The sequence below is a fragment of the Equus przewalskii genome, chromosome 21, assembly GCF_037783145.1.
Source record: "Equus przewalskii isolate Varuska chromosome 21, EquPr2, whole genome shotgun sequence".
NCBI classification, from domain to species: domain Eukaryota; kingdom Metazoa; phylum Chordata; class Mammalia; order Perissodactyla; family Equidae; genus Equus; species Equus przewalskii.
This window is the reverse complement of record NC_091851.1, coordinates 43082076-43104307: the sequence shown is the minus strand read 5'-3', so window position 1 is coordinate 43104307 and position 22232 is coordinate 43082076. Positions and strand designations below refer to the sequence as shown.

The window sequence follows — 22232 nt, the reverse complement described above, 5'->3', positions numbered from 1 at the left end:
GTATTTGAAATCTGATGAGTTGTTTCTTGCCCTCGAACCCATGGAAATTCAGCCCCTCCATTGACCACCAGCAGTCCTAGTGTTCCTCCTTCTTGTAAGAGAAAACCACCATGAACATCTGTGATGCTTTCATGCACAGCTCGACCGAGCATTCAGTTTTCTACAAAGTGCGGGTGTCTTGCAAAGCTGGGGAGTCAGAGCGGAGAGTGTTAATGATGACTGATGTTGGGGCAAACACGAGGCCACCCGATCACACCAACGGTCCGGTTCCCGATTTGCGCATTCGCCTTCCTGATGGACACCGATGACTCAAGGGGGAGTTAAGTCCCTGGGTGCTACATATCCTTTGACCCATCCCGTTTATTGGGAAATGTGCTTACCTGTTTGGGAAAGCTTAGAGTCTTTTCACAGACGATTCTGGCGCTGGCAGGCAGGTCAGGGAATTCATAGACTTGGATGGTGGGCGGCGGAGGCCCCTCCACCCAGCTCTTCATCTGCTCATATATGGGGCCTGGAGGTGGGGGGCTCAGTAGGGTGGGCACCTGGTAGTTCTCTTCGGAGCTGGTGAGAGCTTCTTCCAGGCCTCTCAGGCAAGGGGGACAGAGCCTGTCTGCAGGGGCCTCTGTGAGGATTTGGAGGCGGTTGGCAGGGGCCAGGCCTTGCCTCCCATGGAGCAAACACTTCCACCAGCCCTCGCTTTCCGGCACATTTTGTTCCAGAATGGTCAGGATGTCTCCTCTGCAGAAAGCCAGCTCGTCAGAGCAGTCGGGCTGGTTGTCATAAAGTGCTTTGGCCAAGAGTGTCTGGGGGCAGGGAGAGAAGAGAATTCATTGTTATCACCATTGCCAATGACCACTATACCAACGTCACTCACCTAGGAACGTTAGAGAATAGTCACAATGGCTATTTAATCTCGTTTCCTCAACCCCAGAGGCCCTTGTCTCTGTTATTTGCCTGATTTATTCCTACCCATCCTTGGGGTCTCAGGTGAAATGTCACATCCTTACAGAAGTCTTACCTGCACCCTGAAAGCAGGTTCAGGCTCCCTGATATGCTGTCGTGGCCCTGATTTAATTTGTGGCACGCAGTACCCTTGTAGTTACATATAGAGTGCAGTGTAGCACACAGTAGGGTTGAAATCCTAGCTCGGTGACTTCCTAGCTGTGCACCCTTGAGCAAATTATTTACTCTCTTTGGGTCTTAGTTTCCTTGTCTGTAAAATGGGGTTAATAATAATATCTACCTCATAGAGTCACTGTGAGAATTAAATGGGTTGATACGTATACACAGCTCAATGAACAGCGCCTAGCATTTAAAAGTGCTCGGTAAAGGTTGGCTGTGACTGTCATAATTATTATATTGCTCTTTGTTGGGTTGTCATTATTTTTCTCCTGAATTGGGTTGGAAGTTCCATGACTGCTGGGACCATATCTTGCTTTTTTTCTGCTCTGTCCCCAGCGTCAAGTGCAGACCCAGGTGCCTAGGAGATGCTAGGCAAAGGTTCCTGAATCCTTGCACGATGGAACAAAGACACAGGGGTTAGTAGTGACTTGTCTGTGGCCACACAGCCAGGATCAAAAGACAGTCAGTCTCCCTGATTCTCAGACCCACGCTTTTTTGCAGGCCACACGGTCCTCCAAAAAAATCACTCTTTTGCAATGGCAGCGATGGTTAATGCCCCTTCTTATTGGAACTTTCTGCTGTAATTAAATGAAGGCAATTTGTTTCTGTTGGGTTAACAGAATCACCTCCCTTGTTACGTCAGTGCATATTTATTACAGAAAAATTAGGACATATAGAGAAGCAAAAAGAAGACGATGAAATTTACCCACAGTCCCACTAGAGGTAACTACCCATACCATTTGGTATTTATCCTTCCAGTTGCTTTTTTCTTTCTTTAACTAAATTTAGTTAATTATACTTTTTATACCCTTAGCCTCTAATAGGTATAGTTTATGAATAAGGCAAAAATGACCAAACCTTCCATTACATTTGTTGAAAACTGTTGCTTTTTTGGCATAATAATGTTTTTCTGTTACAAAAATGGAATTGGATGGCCAAGGGCTGAAAAATACCACCTTAAACGCACAGTCAGGTCTGTGTGGATCTAGGGCAACGCTGCTTCACGAGCGTCTGAGAAGCAGAAATGGAATTAGATCCTTCACACGGGCAAATAGGCTTTGAAGACGCCTCATAAAATCCACTGCAACTGAGATCCTGGGAGAGCGTGACCAGCTTTTGCACATGAAACTTTTTTCTTACTACAAAAGCAATAAAAGTTCATTCAAGAAAGAATACAAATAAGGATAAACAATAGAAGAAATAAAAAAGTGCCACCGACCACAGGTTGCCACCATTGTCCCTTAGGTTTGTGTCTTTCCAGACCTTTTCTCGTGCATATTTTTTCATACACCCACCTAGAGCCATGGTTATGTTTTTAAAACTTAACGGGATCATATGCTACATACAGTTTTATAACCTGCATTGTTTTCACTTAAAAACAGATTGTGAACATCTTTCTGTGTCAACAAACAATTTTCAGTATCCTTTTAAATACCACCATGATTTTCCATTGTATGGATGAACCACACTTGTCCTTCCTGGTCTGGGGACATTTTAGCTAATTCCAGTTTTTAGCTGTTACAAACAATGCTGAAATGATCATCTTCGTAGATAAGTATCTGCAGCTCGTCTTGTTTATTTCCCTCGATAAATTTCCAGGTGGGAAGTTGGTGGGGGAAGTCCTTAGGGCTCTTCCTTCTGCGCTGTTCAGGGCCCTTCAGCACGGTCTGACTCATTTCTGCGTCCACCCACGGGAATGAGCCTGCCCTTTTCCTTGCACTCTGACCTACCCTGTTTAGCTCTTTGTTGGATGGCACATTTTCTTTTGAAATCTTTGTCAAGGAAGCTTGAAGTGTCTTTTAACACGTTCTTGCAAACACTCAGACTCCTCAAAACTACCGACCTGGCTGCAGCCTTCACGCCGCTCTGAGTGGATAATTCACACGTGCCTTGGGAAGGGTGTCACCTCCTTGCTGCGCTCCACTGTTAACTCATCTTTAAAAGAAGGAAAATAGTCCCGAAGAGTAACAGGCATGCTTGTGGTGAGGGCCATTGCTGCCTGTAGAGGTTTCCTCTCTCACCCATGGTGAACCCCAAATCCTCAGCTGAGCGGGGTGGCATGAAGTCTCAGTCGTCTGAGTGAGATTATGAGATTAAGTTGAGAAGCAGACTTGGAGCTAATTCAGAACATCACTGTCTCTCCGTGTCAGGCATGCTTAAAGTGTCCCATTGGGTAAGCCATTTGTTCCTTCACAAACTCAGCCAACACTTACTGAGTGTGCACAGCACTGTTCCCAGTGCTTGAGTTGTCAAGAACATGATTTTTGATCATGTCACTCCCCACTCTATGACCTCTCGATGGTTCCCCAGTACCCTTGAGATGAAGCCCAAACTCTGCCCAAACCTTCATGGCGCTGTGTAATTCTGCTCCTGCCCACATTTCTGGCCTCATGGTATCACTTCCTCACCAGTCCGCATGAGTGTCACCCTTACTGGGGGGCTCGAGTCCTTCGCAATGCTGTTCCCTCTACCCAAACCAGTCAGCAGATTCTCAGCCAGTGAATCCCACTCATCCTTCCAGACTCATCTTAAATGTTTCTTCCTCGGAAAAGGACTCCGACACCCAGGCTAAATTCGTTCTCCCCATTTTTCTGCTGAACACCTTTTCTTGTCAGCCCTTATGACACTTGTATGTACAGTAATTCACTCTTATCTGTGGTTTTGCTTTCTGAGTTTTCAGTTACCCATGGGCAACTGTGGTCTGAAAATACTAAATGGAAAATTCCAGAAGTAAACAATTACTAAGTGTTAAATTGCGAGCTGTTCTGAGTAGTGTGATGAAATCTCACACCGTCCTGCTCCCTCCCGCCCAGGATGTGAATCATCCCTTTGTCCAGTGGATCCACGCGGTGGGCACCACCAGCCCGTTAGTAATTGGTAGCCTTGGTTGTCAGATGGCTGTTGCAGTATCACTGTGTTCATGCTCAAGTAACCCTTCTTTTACTTAATAATGGCCCCAAAGCACAAGAGTAGTGATGCTGGCAATTCAGATATGCGAAAGAGAAGTTATTGTTGTTAATCTCTTACTGTGCCTAATTTAGAAATTAAACTTTCTCATTAGTATGTATATATAGGAAAAACACGGTATTTATATGGTTTGGTACCATCCGTGGTTTCAGGCATCCACAGGGGGTTGGAACACATCCCCGCAGATCAGTGGGGACGACTGTAATTCATCAGGTGGGCAATTACGTATTCTGCATCTGTTTCCCTGCTAGAGTGTAAGTCCCAGGAGAGCAAGGCTGCACCCTCTTCGCTCTCACCACATCTCAAGCTCCCAGCACACAGGAGGTGCTGTGTGGTGAGTTAATGGGTGGATAAGGATGAGTAATGTGATGCCCTCATGTCCAAGTCTTTGGGAGGTAAAGAGACACACAGCACCAAGATGAAAGCTCCCATTTGTGTTTAGATCAGGTCAGAAGGAAGCTCTCTTTGGCCGTCTGCCCACCCATTCCCTTCAGGAAGAAGGACCACTGAGACATCCGGAAGATGGACCTCAAGCCCTGGCTAGCCTGCGCACCCCATTACTGTCCCTTGACTGTGTTGTGAGCAGGTTCCACGTGAATGTGGGTGCTTGGCTTGGAGGATACAGCAGAGATGAAGCGTTTAGTGGGAATAGGGTTTTAGAGTCTTAGAAAGAGTATCGATTAAAGGTCAAGACTTTGTGAAGTTACATGCTACTTTGCAGATTTTCTTTTCTTTTCTTTCCTTTTTTTGGAGAGGAAGATTGTCTCTGAGCTAACATCTGTGCCAATCTTCCTCTATTTTGTATGAGGGATGCTGCCACAGCAGGGCTTGATGAGCAGTGTGTGGGTCCATGCCCGGGCCAAAACAGAGCATGCAAACCGGCTGAGCCCTGTAGATTTTCTTTTCCAGTTAAAGTTTCTGGCAAATAATTTCTGTTCAGTAGGAAAAGATAACTTGAAACGTTACAGTTTATTACTTTGTCAAACTTTAACTAGATCTGTATCTAGCCCTGAAATCCTATCCTCATATTCCTTTATTAAATTGCCTAGAAATACCTAGATCTTCAAATGCCCCTTGAGCTGGTCTTAACATTTTTCTGGTTCCCTCATTAATTAATCAGTTTACTAAAATCTTTGACACAAGTTCATTTTCTATTTGCACAAGAATCACGATCTTACTTTTGAAAATTATGTTTTGTCCACACTCGGAAGAAAAGGGAAAATAAAAACAATCTCTAGACGGTCATCATGAAGTGCATTTAAAACAGTCTTAAAAGAAAAAGCCCAACATCTGAAATGTGCTCGCAGTTGTCTAAAAATAAGAATGTGTGTATGTTCAGACAGAGCAGTTGTTATAGTACGGCAGCTGCGCTGGGGTGTCCAGATTGGCATCAGCTTGGCTGGTGGATTCGCCTGTGGTGAAAGGCAGGGATGTTTCTCCAGAGAACAATGGGCTAGTATGATCATCCACCCTATTGGGCATCCACAGCTGTCCAAGAGGGAAAACGACAGTCTTATTCTGGAGACATGGTTTACGTTGTCCTTCCAGCCTGCAGTCTCCGTTGCAGCAGCCCCCACCTTCCAAGGGTGTAAATTCCCAGAAAAGGAAAACTCTCAATATGTTGCTATTACACGATTCCCTTCAGTATGGTATTTCATTGTAATCGGCGGGGGTGTCTCTGGACATTTCGTGCAATCAACTAATGTCTCAGAGTTTTGTTTTGTTTCGTTTTTTTAAGATTTTATTTTTCCTTTTTTCTCCCAAAGCCCCACTACATAGTTGCGTATTTTTAGTTGTGGGTCCTTCCGGTTGTGGCACGTGGAATGTCACCCTAGCATGGCCCGACGAGCAGCGCCATGTCCGCGCCCAGGATCCCGAACCGGTGAAACCCTGAGCCGCCTAAGCGGAGCGCACGAACTCAACCACTCGGCCACGGGGCCGGCCCCTGTCTCAGAGTTTTAATAACAAAGACTATCAAAGTTTCTGTCACAAAAGAAGAATTAAACACATGTGAGAAGTCTCGAGGAGTTCCTCACCTAGATGGGAGGGGAAACACTGAGATATTGAATGGGGGCCTATTTTGGGTTGGGTACAGTCATTATGTCACTTAATTCTCAGAAACCTCAGAGGTAGGTTTTCTTATCCCCATTTTACAGATGAGGAAACTGAGGATCAGAGCGATCAAACGACTTGTTCAAGGTCACTTGGACTCCAACTGCTCTCCCCACATCCATTATTGCAGGGTTCCCCTTACAATCCTTTCCCTAGACACCAGCCAGAATGACACTTTATACACATAAGTCAGATCACGTGAGGCTCTTCTTTAAAAACCTTCAACTGCTCAGAACCGCACTTAGAACAAAACCGAAACTCCCCCGATCGTGCTGCCCCGTGGACCTCCTGGCCCACCGCTCCTCCAGCTGCAGGGTTGTCTTACTTTTCTCGATGCACTAAGCTTGCTCCCACCTCAGGACTTTCGTCCTTGCTATTCTCTGCCCAGAACACTCTTCTGCCAGATCTTTGCAAGAGTGGCTCCTTCTCCTTCAGATCTCAGCTCACGCATCATCTCCTACATAGGCTGTCTCTGACCAGTCATGCAAGGCTAGGCTCCTGCTCCACATCCACGCAGGACTTGGAGATGATCAGCCTCCAGGCGGGTTGAAGAAAGAATCCAGTCTGGGCGAGCCAGACCTTTATGGACAGGCAGGCAGCGCGGGGAGAACAAGTGGCAGCAGCAGCAGCAAACATTCATTGTGCGCCTATGTTCCTGGCACTGTGCTAAGCTCTTTATAGGTAACAGATGGAAACAATTGACAGGCCACTGCAAAGGATCCTAATAACAACTGCAATTGTCGCTGAGGCCACTCACAAGGCATTTTTTAATAGGGTGTTAATTTGGAAATGTTTGTGTAGATACTGAAGAGATGAAGGAGGATGTAGGTTTTTATTTTTATTCCCTGTGGGCACACAGGCAGTTAGATTCCGGGTACGAGGGAAGTAATCTTCTTAACCAGTTGCCGAAAAGGGCATTTCCGCCAAATGCCCATCTTTGTACAACAGCTGGGAAAGGGGAAAGGAAAATGAATAAGCATTTGAAAGGAAGAAAGGGAAGGAGCTTTGGGGAAACAAAAGCAAAGAATAAGCTTCCTTGTTCTCACAGTGATGCTCGCCTCTCTGGGGAGACCGTCACACAAGGCCAGGTGCAATGTGCTCATCTATGTTGAATCAGCAATGAGCCACGGGAGTGATGAGCTACAACTGGGGAAATCTGGGATGCCATTCATTTGCCAAGATTGTATGGAGCATCTACTGTATGGGCGGTGCTCTGCTGGAGATACAGCCCTGAACAAAACAGCTCCCGATCTCATGCCCATGTCCATTCTAGTGGAGGAGGCAAACTCCAATCAAATCAGAAGTAAACATAGGGTTTCTGCTTCTCTTAAGTGCAAAGAAGGAAATACAGGAAGTTGTGAGAAACTATGAGGGCAGCTGCAATGTGGTGATGGACGAGGGCTTGGGGAAAGTTCCCCTGAGGAACGGGCCCTGGAAGCTGTGACCTGGGGGTGAGTCGGAGTTAGTCAGATCAAGAGTGGAGGACAGATCACCCAGGCAGAGGAAGAGAAATATGTGAGGACCAGAGGGAGGGAGGGAGGGGGTGAGTGTGTGTGTGTGTGTGTGAAGCGGGTGGTGTGTTGAAGGAACTGAAAGATGACCAGACTGGCCAGAGAGAAGTAAACAAAGGGTCGGGGGCTTGAGTTCTGTAGTGGTTGCTGTTTATATCTGGTTGCTGGGGGGAAAAGGGGTTGGAGGGAGCCAGCGGGAAGCCAAAGAGGCCAACTGCCCAGTCAAAGTGGGAGATGCCCATGGCTCAGGCAAGGGTGGAGGCTGGACTGCAGGTAGCCGTACAGAGGAGTTGGTGAAGCATTGCATGCACTTTGAGGTGAAACCTGAAAGAAGGGCAGGATTATAATTGCCAGAGAAAGGCAGAGGGACACACTATGGACCAGGGAAACTAAGAGGCAGAGGGAGGGAATTGGTCCTCATACTTCTGTCTCCTGCAGTGGCATCAAGAGCCATCAGCAGCAGCGACAGTTCTGAGCAGAACCAGGTTAGATGAGCCTGTAGGAACGCCACCTGCAGAAGCTGCAGCTTTATGCCTCTCCGTCCTTCCTGTAACCGGGATGGTAAGCCCCTCTCCAGACCAGGAGGGCGGGCCCAGCTCTGCAGTGGCTGCACCCGTGCTGGCCCGCCGAGGGCTCAGCTTGCCTTTCTGCTTTACTTCCCATTTTCATTTTCTGCAGTTCACTTGAAAGAGCAAAGCTGCAGGAATCAGAGTGGTAGAGTTGGGTGGGGGCCTTGGATGTCATCTGCTCTGTTGTCCTCATGTTAGAACTTTGTGGTGCCTGAGACTAGCAGAGGTTAAGCGACCTGACCAAGGGCACACAGCAGCAGGCAGTAGGGTGGGAATTCAAACTGGAGTCTGTCTGACTCTGAAGCCTGTTATTGCTAATTCACTGCACAGCCTCCCCAAGGTCAGGTCACTCTCCTACTCTAATCTGCTAAAGTCTAAATGCACATAAATTTAGAAGGAGACGGTTTAAGGACGTGTATAGGCAGGGGCAGCAATCTCAGACAATTATAGGAGCTGGGCAAGAGATGTAGATAAGTGAGGCAGGCCAGGTGTAAGACATTTGGGAGTGGTGGAGACTGTGGCATGCTCAGACAGATTTTAAGATATAACTACTTGGGCCAAGTGAAGTACTCTGCTGCTGAGTCCAGCCCACTGCTGGGGTCTTAGAGGCCCCGCCCTGGTTTCCTTTGTGAACCAAAAGTTAGTAGGCAGGGGTAGGGAGCACTTCTGCCCAACACAGGACTCCTCTAACAGGCAATCTTTGCTCCGAAGACCCCCGTTATTTTTTGTCCAAGACTGTGTGGAGGCTGCTTGCAATCTGAGGTCTCTCTTCCCTCTCCTGCTCGCTTCCCTCTTTCCCTTCACAGGAGTCAGATCCACGTCGTAGCCCAATCCTTCTTCCTCCTTTCACAAGTGCTCTCCCACCCCCTAAAGTCTTGGACTCCTGAAATTAAAATGTTAGTGGCCAGGGGATAGGAGAATCCTGAGATGGTTTCCATCAAACTAGCCAGAAGATCACCATTTCCCCGGGAAGGTAAATCAGACCACGAGGTCACCAGCAGGAAGCAGCAAAGAAATAAGTGCCCCCAAACAATGACAGAGACTGTCAACGTGGAAGAGACCCTGAGCCCGACGTCACAGAACTTCGTTGTTAACAAGATGGGCATTTTTCTTCCACTGAAATCCTTCTTTGAAAAACGTCCGTATTATCCTTTTAGCTTCCTTTTCACAGACTCCATGACTTACTTCTAAGAATTCTTAGTTTTAGGGGCAGGTGGCGGAATGGGTCATAGTTCCCCTCTGAGGGCCTTGAGACAGTACTTAGTTATATACAAGCCAGTTTTTTTAAAAAAACACACACTGTAAATATGTCAGATCCTTTGACATATGGGAAATGTGAACCCCTGAAGTTCATGAAGGATTCCGTCGATGTAGGAGCTTTTACTCTGAGATCAGTGAAACAGCCTCTTACATCTCTTTATGAGGCAGCTGAACCCAGACTCAGAACATCGGGAGAAGATGCAGAACGGAGAAAGCTCTTTGATCGTCTTTTAAGACAACCATCTCCCCTCGAATGGACTTGGGAGCATTTCATGTTATGTAAATACGTAGATAGGCTCGGGGAGATCAAAGAGAGAGAATGGTCCTCTCTGTTGGCTTGTGAACGTTTATTTCCCATCATATTTTAAAGCACATTATGTTAAGGAAAAAAAAAGAGCCAGAAAGAAACGTTTCCCAGAACATAAGAAAAATCCCCTCACCACCTCCATTTTCCCACCCACATTCTCCAAAAAGGGAAGAAAGACAGAGGAAGCAGGATAACTCAGAGGAAGAAACGCAGTATCTGCATGACATTCCTTTTGTGAGAGATTTTGATGGTAATAACACTCTATGAGGTAACCTCCAGAAAGATGAGGAGAGAAGAAATGTTTGTAAGGAGTCACAGCAAAGACGATCTGGGGAGGCTCCCCACTCCACAGACCCCCCATAACCACGCAGACTTCCTCTTACACATTGTGTGTGTTGGCAAATATTATTCTCCTATAATTACTCAAAGAGGCGAAAAAGCCTCTTCAATCTTCTGGATGCATATGAGTCAGGCACATGCTAATTTTGTTGTTTACTGTTTAGTCGATGCCTCATTAATAAGAATAGCTCACAATTTTTCACTGCTGTGCCAGGCACGGTGATTAGTAATTAGCACTGATTATCTCACTTGGTGTTCACAACCCCATGAAGAAGGTATTGTTACTACGTCCCATTTAAGAGATGAGAAAGCTGAGGCACAGAGAAGGTGAGTAAGTAGCTTAAGGTAGCTCAGTGAACAAGGAACAGAGCCAAGATGGGAACACAGGCAGTTTGGTCTCCAGAGTTGGCCCTTTTAGCCTACAAATCATAGGGCTTAGCCACAGACTCCTTCACACGATGGCATGTGCATTTTGACAGATGAATGGATGACAAAGTGTGCCTCTGGAGGGAGAGATGCTAAGCTGATAAAAACATTTAATTCAGACACGTTAAGTTGTCTAGTTATATACCAGAATTAGATTGTGCGCCAGGAATTCGGGAATTAGCTTAAATGTAATTACTGGTAAATGAGGATACATTTATATAACAGAATACTATACAGCCATTAAAAAGAACGAGGTGGAGTTTATATGAGCTGAAATGGAACAACCTCCAAAACAGAGTATTAAATTCTAAACATGAGCAAGAGGAGATGATGTGTCCCTGTTTTTGCTTTTGCGAGTGCAGCATCTTTCTGGAAGATTACTAAGTCATTGGGGCTCCTGCTCCTGCCAGGGGGACCAGAGCCCAGGGAATTGTAGAGATTTGACCTTAAAGGAAAACATGCTTTCAGTCCATGTGCACGGGAACAGTTTGAATCCTTTAAACCATGTATACGTGTTTTGCTATTCCAATACAAAAATCTCATTTTTAAAAAGGGCTCTGTTCTGTTGGAAGAAAAGGACTTCTGTGCTGCGGGACTAGCTCCTGCTTGTCATGATCACTCAAGCCCGTTCTACTCCCGGATTTGATAGAAGGGCGGGCACCTTGACTCCCAGTCCATCTGAATCTTGGCTGAGAGCAGTGTGCCACACCAAGGTGTCTTGCATCTGGGGCAACCCTTCCTGAACTTCCGGGACAACCCCCTCCATCGCTGCAGCTCATACTGCCCGGTCTTCAGAGGACCTATGCCATTCACAGCACGGAAGATGCTGGAAAGTGCTTGAGCAGTTTTTGAGAACCAGAGGATTTTGTGTGTGTTTCTTTCTCCCCAGCTCCTTGAAAGCAGGGCCGCAGCATGAAGGCACAGAGAGAAGGCAACAAAGGCCTGCTGCTTAAATTAAACGGGGGGCCAACTGCAGGTGCATTAAGAATCAAGGACGTTGAGGCCGGAAGCAGCTTTAATGGTGTTGCTGGCTTGGCCCGGGGCAAGTTAGAGAGGCATTCCTTGAGTCTCCAGGCAGTTGGGGGACGCTTGCTGACCTGCCCATCACCCTGGCCCCCTCGCCCCGCTGTGGCCCTGCAGAATGATTTGGGTCCTGTGCACAAACACTCAGACCAGACGGGAGGGTGGACGTGCTACCAACAGCAAAAACGAGGATGAGCAGTCACCAGACACCATAGCTGTTTGCTGCGTAATCTGTGCTGCGTGCGTGTAACCTTGGGGGAGGCACTGAGAACACCATTGCCACTTTCCCTCCTCGTGAGGTTGTATCGTGAGGTCGGCAGTCGAGATGGGAACCCCAGACAACCAGCTCACCTCCTCTTTCTCTTCTCTCCTCATCTATCACTCGTTTTTTCTCTCTTTCCCGCCCTCATTTTCCGGTCTTCCCTTCATCCCTTCTTCTTCTCTCCTCTTTAATCATCTCCCTTTGAAATAGTGGTCCAAGAAGGCAGCTGTTACCTTAACTTTTATTTTCCCTCCTGAATTTCGGTGGCTTTCCATAGCAACATTTATATTGAAAGAAGAATTCCACAAGTTACAGGGAACTGAGAGTCACTTACAAAACGGTATACTTCAAAACCAGAGGTGGCCTGAGATTTGCAACGATGCTAAATTATTTCCCTTTGATTTGTCCTGCCTAATGTGACGAGAGAATCAGCTCACGGTACTGTGGAACTTGAGACGGCTCTGCTTTGATAATCTGCATTTCTTTCTCAGACATATTTAGAATTTGTTTAATGAAGTGGCAGCTAAGTCATTTCTTGCCTCATCCGACAACATAAAGAAGGGTTGTTTCTCTTGGAGCCGTTTTTTAAAACTTAGCAAAGTAGTTAATTGAGAGACGTTGAAGGAAAACCGCTGTCTTTTTTGTGGTTTATGTTGCCAGATCGGCTAGAAAAATAACTGAGCTTCTGCTTCAGCTCCCCTTTTGAAAAAGTTGAAAAGTTCTTGAATGAAAGGCTCCAGCACGTACAGAAAAGGATTGGAAGTCACTTAACTGAAAGTGAAAGCCTGAAACTCCCTTTTCCCAATTTCTTTGATATTTAAAGTAGCATTTAAGCTTTTAAAAAAAAACCTTAACTGCATAGAATATAATTTTTTAAACAAAATATAAATTCTCTCTTTTTCGTTTCAAAACCAGGGACAGAAAACAGCTTTCAATTGTTTCCACCACTGTGCTAGTTACTTGCGACACATGACTACCTCCTTCATTAACTTAGGGAAAAAATGGGAGATAACCCCTTCACACAGTGAACTCTGAGTCCCAAGCAATCAAACAGTCCCAAGAAACGGATGTCAGCAGAGAGAAACTCAGATACTCACATTCATCCTTCAAAGAAATTATTTTTAAAGGTGATTATTCCACATCCTGGAAAACCCCGGCAGAAATGGCCTCGGAAGGGAAGTCCTTCTGTAGCCGTTTGTGCGGGGATGTCAGGACATTCGGGCTCTAAAACACTTGTGCCTGAGCAGGGCTCTTTCTGCAGCTGTCTGGCCAGGCGATCTGGGTCGAAACCAACAGCCGTGGGAAAGGACCGGGGGACCAGTTACATAACACATTCTCTCCACATTCCCGTGGGCCCCTCCCATCCGTTTGATGCAAATAGCCATTGTGGCGGGTCTATCTATAGGCACTGGGGACAAAGAAATGAATAAACCTAGTGAACCTGGAAATGAGAGAAAAAGAGAAACTTAAATAAAAGAGTGATTCCTTGTTTTCCTGCCACCTCTAAAAACGACGCTGGATGACGGTGTATTCTGTGAGCAAGCACAAACCTTAACTGATTTCTCCATGATGACATTGAATTCGGATCGCCCCGGCTTTAAATTCTTCCTGATGGTTTGGGTGACAGAGTCACTCCTTACAGGGACTTCTGTAGCCGCAGAAGTACTGCCTACTAGAGACTTTGAGGAAGAGGCTGTGGCCAGAGAAAAATTCCAGAACCACCCAATGGAAATGAAACATTTTTCTTCCTGGAGGTCGGAATACTGTGGTTTTCCAATAGGTTTGGGTCTTGACCAGATCAAGTTGCTGAAATATACTTCCTCTGTTCTTGCTAAGATGCGCTTTTAGAGCTTCACTGATTCACAGTAATCTATTCAGCACCTACTGTGCGTCTCACACGCTGAGGTGAACCAGTTCCTCTAGTTCAAGCCGAGGACTGAAACGATGCGACAGTAAAGAGATTAAAGAGATTCCAGGCCTAGTAATTGATTTTTTGGGATGTGACCCAAGACGGGTCCCTGTTACACCAAACTCTATTCCAGCCTATTTATTCATAGCCTTGTCCCCAACCACCCCCCCCACCCCCCCCCCCCCCCCCCCCCCCCCCCGCCTCCGCATTCACTCCTTGCTAGCCAAGTCCCTGAGTTAGGAAGATATTTGGTTTGGGAAAAAGAGGATTTGGGAGCAATGTTATGCCAAGGGAAGTGGCTGAGGATTCCGCCCTCACTCGTGAGAAACACCTGGAAGGAGGAGGGCAGGTAACAGAACTTGGGCCTCTGTATCCTCATCTGGAAGGACGGTCGCTGTGCAGGGTCCATACAGCTGCAACACCCTGCATTTTGCAAGGCTTCTTTTCTTACTCTTATCTCCTACTTCATGAAAGCCCTCCGAGGGATTAAAGAAAACAACAGGGAGGTTCTTTTCCATTCTCATTTCTTTTCCCTGCCTTCCTTCTTTCTTTCTTTGAAGGGAAAAGGGGAGGAGAAAGGACATGGAGACGAACAAAGGCGTTTTGTGTTGATCGGTCATAATCGATTATACCAACTCCAGCTAGGAGAAAGCTTTGTCTACGACTGTGTTTCTTAAACTTCATGTGTCTGTTAAGTGCATGCTTCCTGTCATATCCATGTGCTGTCTACTTTTTTACAAAAAGTAAAATATGAACATTCTCCCTAAGCAATATTACCAGTGAAATTACAAGTTTGATGAGCTAGTTTTAGTTTTTTCTAATGCACATTAAAATACATAACTAATGTAAAAAAAATGTTCTATCTGTGTACCACATCTAAAATCATCTTGGACTCTGGAGGTCAAGGTGCCTGCAGGGTGTGACTTTTCCGTTTGATTGATCAGGAAGAATTCAAAGCTGGCCCAAGTAGTTTAATGGATCACAGAGAAAGGAGTGAAAGTTCATGCTCGTTCACCTAATTCTCCATTTTCCCAGGGTCATTTTTAGGGGTGTAAGAAAGCAAACAGCCATTTGTCATTTAACCTTTACTTCTCTCATTCTGTTGGCGTGAATTTATTCCACTTCACTAGGTGTACTCGTTTTGTTGTCAATAACGAGCTGTAGATACACCCATCGAAGCCTTAGTTGGGGGACCACATGGAATGTTAGAGAGAATGTGTGTGTAACTGGCCCTGTTGGTTTCCTGACGGTCGTTGATCCCCTCACTTTGGGGAACATCCAGGTAGGAGAGAAGCTACTTGAAGTGCTGGCTATTAGTAACTGACTCTCGTGCCCTCTCAACTGTGGGGCGAGTTTAAACTCTGACCTGAGGCGAACATCCCACAAAGCCCTTTTTACTTTGTTAACCAGATGGCAGACAACTCCAAGGGAGAGGGACCTTACTGCTTTCTTACTGCATTTCTTTTCTTCCCCTCAAATGACAGACTGCCAGTAACAGATGTGTAACAAACAAAAGCTGCTCTTGTTTCTAAGGAGAAGCAACCGTTCAAAGAAGAAGAGTAATACACCCACTGACTTATAAACTCAAGGAGAAATTCTCTCTGGAGTGAGTGGCTGGATGAGCAGCCCAGACCTGCCTCTGAAGAACTTTTCAGTGGTGTCCATCCTTTTCCCAGAGGAGTTTTAGGAGACCGCGAAGCCTTTATGCAGAGAGCCAGGAGATGCTGCCCCAGGCACAGGAGGACACCCTGTATTCTGGCATTAACTCTGTTCTCACGATGTTTACACAAGAGGCCTCTTCTATTCTAACAAACAAATGGTTCATGAGCAATACATTTGGAAACGGGTTCCTAAAATACTTATTTCCCCTTTTTGCAACTCATGTTGGAGTATTCGAATATCACTCAGGGCATCATTTTTTACCAGCCTCCCACCTTCCTCCTTTGAAGTTATTTCCCCTCCAGGCACTTGTCATTTCCTCCCTTAGTCATCACAGTTCCAAAATGACCACTGTGTGTCTCTCTGGCTGCTTCCCCATTCCATTATCATGCAGGCCACTTTCCTTTGAATAGCCTTTGTAGCAGACTTTTTCAACTTTTGGGGTGCTAGTGGTGTTTTGTTTAGCTTTTTTTTTTTGTTTTACAAAAGTGAGCTCTATAGGAAATAAAATGCTAAGAGAATAAAGGTTATTTAACAGGGAAAAAATAACATAATGTAATGGATTTTTTATTAACTATAATGACAATGTATTAAATACTGAGAAAAGAGACTAGACACGTTTGTCCTTCGTGGCATTTAGAACAGTGCCTGGCACATCAGTAGGCACTCAGTATTTGCTGAATGAATGAAAGGTATGCTGTCTCCAGAGAAAATGGAAATAAAGTTTGTGGAAAACAAACGTCAGTTTCTAAAAAAAAGGTATATAGCACATGCAGTTCAAGAAAAGCTATCTACACTTTTATTTACTATTGTTTTTTGTTCACATCCCTTGACAGTCTCAGACATCAAAAGTTTTAGTTTTTTCGAAAGACAGAGCAAACGATTCTTCTGGCGTCCATTGGGAAGAACACAGCACCATCCAAGATGGAAAACGAAGCCACCTGCACTTGTCTCCTAATTCCTCTTCCTGCTTCTGCTCTTTCCTACTGACAGTTCATTTGTTGCACAGCAGCCTGAGTGATCTCTTAAGAACATAGATTGCATCGTGTCATCTCCGGCTTCAAACAGCCAGTGGCTTCCTTTGCAATTAGAATGCACTTCACACTTCTCCCAGGGCTAGCGAGGCCCTGTGTGAACAGGACCCTGCTGACCCCTCAGATCTCATTTCTGACCACTCTCTCCCCTTCTTTACTCTGCTCCAACCATTCTAACCTTTTTACGGATACCCACCATGCTGAATTCATTCCTACCGCAAGACCTCTGCATTTTCTGTTCCCTCGGCCTGGAATGCTTTTCCCATCGTTCAGGTCTCCTGAGAGGCCCTTATCCGCCCATCACCTCTATCAGATCACCAGGTTTCACTTTCCTCATGGCAGTTATCACCACCTGAAATATTGTGCTACTCACTTACTGACTTTCTGACCCCACTGGAAGATCAGCTCCGTCTTGATCACTCAAACCCCCAGAGCCGACTAACTATGTATTGAGTGAATGGCTAAATGATGGACAGTAAGTTGTATTTTCAAGCCGGGTGTCATTTCTGGGCTGTTTTGCCTTGTGAGGTGGGTGAAAGGATGACGTTGCTGGGCAAGGTCAGAGGGAAGCCATAGGTCCTTGTGACCTTGACTTCAATTGCAAAGGCTTAGATCTAACGCAACACTGACCACGTGAGAAGGAGGGGCTGGTTCTTAAGAGTTGGCTGAGTGGTGGGTCAGGGTGGGGCCAGGTAGAGGTTAGAGACCTGAGAACCAGGGATGACCTCTGTTCCCAGACATCTGACAATGAGGAAGTGCCGCTCCCATCCTCAAGGCAGGACTGTATCGCGAGGGCTCCGTCTGTCCTCCCTGTACCCTCCCAATCACTCACACACACCACCGCAAAGCACGTACTGAGCACCCACTACGTGCAAGCGCTGCTCTAGGAACTAGAGGCGAAGCATTGAATAAGAAAGTCCATGTCTGTCCCTCATGGAGCTGACTTTCCAGAGGAGAGACAGACGATGAACAAGGGCAAACAAACAGGAAAGACAATTTCAGATCTTGATAACTGAAGACAAGATAGACGATGAAAATGATGGGGGTAGGCATGGAAGGGGGCATGATTTAGATAGGGTGGTCCAGAGAGGCCTCCAGATCTGGAGACGCTCGGGCAGAGGACCCAGGTGATCCAGCCACAGTGAGAGAGGAGCCATATAAGGCAGGGAACAGAGGGGGAGCAAGGGAAGGAGTTGAGGTGGGGGGCTAGTGGTAGTGGGATCAGGCAGGGCCTTGCAGGCCATGGTAAGTTCTCTGCACCTGACCCCGTGTGATCCCACTCACCCTTCTTCAACAAAGACTGAGTTAAAATGTCTGGCTTGCCATCTCAGAGCTGCTAAAGGTACAAGGAAAGCCTGAAATTGCTCCCCACTCACAAATCAAGTGACTCATTAACCCTCCTTCAAGTCCTGACAATGACCCCATTGAGACAAAGATGTCTGTGCACAAAGATGTTAATTTCAATATCACCTCTAATGGTGTACTCAGAAGTAAACACAATTTGCAGCAAATGGGACTGAATCATTAAAGTATACGCGGACTCTATTTTCATAAGTAAGGCACTTTTGAAACTATCAAAAATCCAAAACAAGAACTTACATATAATAAAATCACTTAAAATCTCCCTGTCTTTTAGGGGCCGGCCCCGTGGCTGAGTGGTTAAGTTCGCACGCTCGGCTTTGGTGGCCCAGGGTTTTGCCAGTTCGGATCGTGGGCGCAGACATGGCACTGCTCGTCAGGCCATGCTGAGGTGGCGACCCACATGCCACAGCTAGAAGGACCCACAACTAAAAATACACAACTATGTACCGGGGGGCTTTGGGGAGAAGAAGAAAAAATAAAAAATCTTTTAAAAAAAAAGATAGGCTCTTTAGGAAAAAAAAACATCTCCTTGTCTTTTAGGCCTACTTTTCTAGCAGTTCTTGGATGGAGGTGAACGCGGAGTCAGTCTTCAAGAGTTCAGTAAGCCAATGAACACGACGTCAGAGTTACCATGTTCACCACGCGTGATCATTTCAACCTTGGTTGCAATCGTACTGTTCGAGGCCAGCATTTCCTATCACTAACATCGTCATGTTTACTTTTCAGTTTTCTCTTTGTTTTTACAACGATTAGGGAAAACCTAGTCAAAGTCAGTCAATTCCACAAAATCTGCTCTGCCCAGAGGTGAAAGCTTTCCTGGCGGGGGTGCTGCTGGCCGGCTGGCGAGCCGCAACGCCAGGGAACAGCTAGAAAGGGCGGTCACTTTCACCGTTCAACGTACAGAGGCCGACGTCAGGGCGTGAAGGGTGATCGGGGCAGCCCTGAGTGAAAGTGACGGTTGCTTTAAGGTCCAATGCACCAAAGCTGAGGACCACTTCCATGGTATGACCCCTTGAAGCACTGTGTTGCCATTTAATAAAAAGCAATTAAACAACAATGTAGGCATTAACAATAACGCGGTAGATCAATGGTGCTCAAATGAATGAAACCGTGCTATGTACTGTTAAGTGTAAAAGGCAAGAAGCCCCACAGTTGTTCAGTGACCTCTCCTATTTGTCTAAAACCTTTAAAAAAGTCTATTACCTTATATTATCTTACATCGACAGTTCTGTAGGGCTACCCAAGAAATCGTGAACTGAGGCTGCCTCTGGACCAGGAGTCGAAGACGTGGGTCTTGTCCTGGTGCCGCCATTATTGAGTCGAGGAGTCTGTAGGAGTTGAGACGCCACTCATCTAAGATGTGGGTTGACAGACTATGGTCTGTGGACCAAACCCAGACAACCAATCCAAGAGTTAAGAATAATTTTATATTTTTAAAGCATGGCGAAAACAAAGGAGAATATGCCGCAGAGATCAATGGCGGCCTACAAAGCATAAAATACCACCTGGCTCTTTCTGAAGAGAGTTTGTTGCCCCCTGGGCTAGGGGTCAGAACATAGGGAGCTGGTTAAGAGCCGAGGTTCTGGGCTCAGTCTGCTGGGTTGGACTCCTGGCATTCCACTCGCTAGTGAATGACCTTGGCAAGTCGACGAAGCCTACTTTCCTCATCTGTCAAACAGGGATAAGAATAACGTCTCCACCTCATGGAGACATCATAAGGATGTAATGAGAAAAGGCAAGTCAAGCACTCAGGACCGGGCCTGGCAGATGGACAGTCAGGAAGTGTCAGCTGTAGTTCTCTGTACAACACTGATAATAGGACTTCAGGGGGAGGCTGGGAATATCAAATGTATGTTATATGCACACATACACGTGAATCACACATCGTAAAGTGCTATGGAAATTAGGCAGAATAAGTGGCACATAAATAAAAAGAAGTCTAGATCATAAGAAAAAGTAGGATATTCAGAAAAAATGTCAATGGTATGAAAGAAACAAAAAGTAATGGATTGCTCTAGATTAAAGACGACAGAGACCTGACAAACAATGCAATGTGTGATTTTGGAAAGAATCCTGGGTTGGAAAAACAAACACACAAACAAATAACAAGAGCCAAAAAAGCTAGAAAGGATATTTTTGGAAAATGTGGATGTGGGCTGCATATTAGAATGACATTGTTAACTCAATGTTAAATTTCTGGGGTATGATAATGATACTGGAGTTGTGTAGGAGAATGTCCTTATTTTTAGCAGACACGAGTTGACATATTTAGGGATGAAGTGTCATTATATCTGCAATTTATTTTCAAATGATTTAATAACAACAACAAAGTGTGTGTGTGTAAACATATACAAATAGATGCACACAAATGTGACAAAGTGCTAGGAATTGGTGAGTCTAGGTAAAGGATATGTAGGGATTTGCTGAATTATTTTTTTCCATTTTTCCAATGGTTTAAAAATTTTCAAAGTAAGTAGTCGGGTACAAAATTCTAGGGTAGTTAAGATATTTACACACAATCTATATAAGAGAAGACATCATGGGTTACTCAGCTATAAATTCCACTAGTGACACCTATTATTATTACTGTAATAATAAATAACATGTTTAATTCATATAAGCAGACTCCCCATTTAGTAATTATTTCATTTCCTTTTTTCTGTTCTACTTAGAATTTTAAAATGTGTAGCAAGATAACCCTGGAGCTTCATTTTGCTCGTGTCCTAGTAAATTGTTTTTGGTAGCTGTTTCAACTTTCTAAACAGTGAATCTTTTTGATTCGTGTCACGGACTCGAGCTCCACTCACGCATATCAACACAAAAGTCAACGTGAAAATAGCGTGGGGAATGCCCACTGTGGACTCAGCGTGGGAGACCGAAGCCGAGGCCTGGGCCCTGCTCTTGGAAAGAAGCACCGAATCAATCAGGACACCTGAGCGGCACGAGTGTCTTCAGGATCCAGAGAAAGGAGAGGTCAGGGTGGGCCGAGGCAGAGACTTGCATCTTGCTTGAGAAATTTGTTAGAAGGTGAATGAGACAAAGGGATGGGTCCTGTTATCAACCACGTAAACTGGTTTCTGCTAGAAAGCAATTTTCATCCATCTCTGAATCAAACTGGTAAACGAGCTTTACAGCACATATATTTTCCACACTTCAACTTACATTAAACTTTCCCATCTCAAACTTCCATGTTACTAGTACTCATCCTTTGACTTCATTAGAAACTCAGAACTAAAATCGGTCACTGTGCTTAACCACGACAGGTTGCTACACCCCCTGCCCGTTCAAACAGCCCCCATCACTCACCTTGGGCGCACCATCCGTGATGCTCACTCCTTTCATGTTGGCGGTGTGAAACAGCTCCTTTGAGCGCCACAGCTGATATCTCCAGCTCAGAGGCGAATTATGCAATGTCACTGCATGCCTCTGGCTGGTTCTGAGAAACTGAATTCTATGGAGCTGACAACACGAGAAATTGTCAAAACGATTCTCCCAGCAGGCAGACTTTCTGGAGAGACAATAAGAGTAAAATGAAAGGACGAAGGTGGGGAGACGAGAAATCCAGGCCACACTCACGCCTCCAAAGCCTGACGTCTCACTTCGTCTGTAAGTAGAGATTGTCACACATTTGCTATGTAAAACCACAGAAGAAGAAAAAAACCCCCACTCTTCTGCTTTATAGGATGAAGTTCCTACTTTGAAAAGCTCAGTGTATGAATGCAGAGCACTCTCGTCTCTCAAACACTGGGGAACAACACCCACCAAAGAGACCAAGCTCATTCCCCTGATTAGAGGCCATGAGGCCAAATTTCTGATAGTGGTCAGCATTTCTTCCTTCCTGCTCCCTAAAGCTTGCCCAGTGAGAGCAGGAAAAAACAAGTCAAGGGGAAGGCCTTAAAGGACCTAGTCCCACCATATCTTTACTGCTCAGGTGTAGACTTCTTGCTCTGACCTCTAGGCCCACCTCCTGGTCTTTGCTCACAACATTCAACAGTGAACATTTTCTGGGTGCTGACTCTGCACCAGGGCTATGCTGAGCACACATCAATACAATTATGATTATCTCTTAAATCTCACCGACTCACTGCCTGTACTTGAAACCATACCACCAGCTCACGCAGTTCAGCATGACTTGCCAAGTCTTTTTACTTTCCCTAAATTCAGACTCAACGTCCAGAGAGGACCTACAGGACAACAGACTCCCTGCTGAGCATGTGTGCATTTTGATTTCATTTGAACAAATTGGTACCCATCCTCCCGAGCCTGGCTCAAGTTCCATCTCCAAGAAGCTGTCTCTCTCGTCGCTCTCCTCCTGCGACGGCATCGCTTACTGTCTTGTCCGCTGGTCATCCCTTGTGTAGTTCCCCCAA

General features: G+C 45.7%; 1 protein-coding gene across 3 annotated transcripts in view; it reads right to left on the bottom strand.

Moving 5' to 3' along the window:
- The window catches only part of CASS4 (Cas scaffold protein family member 4), a 38904-nt gene extending 16672 nt beyond the window's left edge, over window positions 1–22232 (bottom strand). Inside the window, exons 1-3 of one of the 3 annotated variants that reach the window (XM_070589614.1) lie at window positions 22112–22232; window positions 21169–21370; window positions 381–803 (exon numbers count right to left, since the gene is read on the bottom strand). In XM_070589614.1, coding sequence (XP_070445715.1) covers window positions 381–803; window positions 21169–21370; window positions 22112–22212 — 726 coding nt within the window. In that variant the 5' untranslated portion in view covers window positions 22213–22232. Of the gene's footprint in view, window positions 1–380; window positions 804–12995; window positions 13248–21168; window positions 21694–22111 lie in introns of those variants that run through there. The other 2 variants (XM_008535406.2, XM_008535407.2) reach the window with 2 other exon arrangements.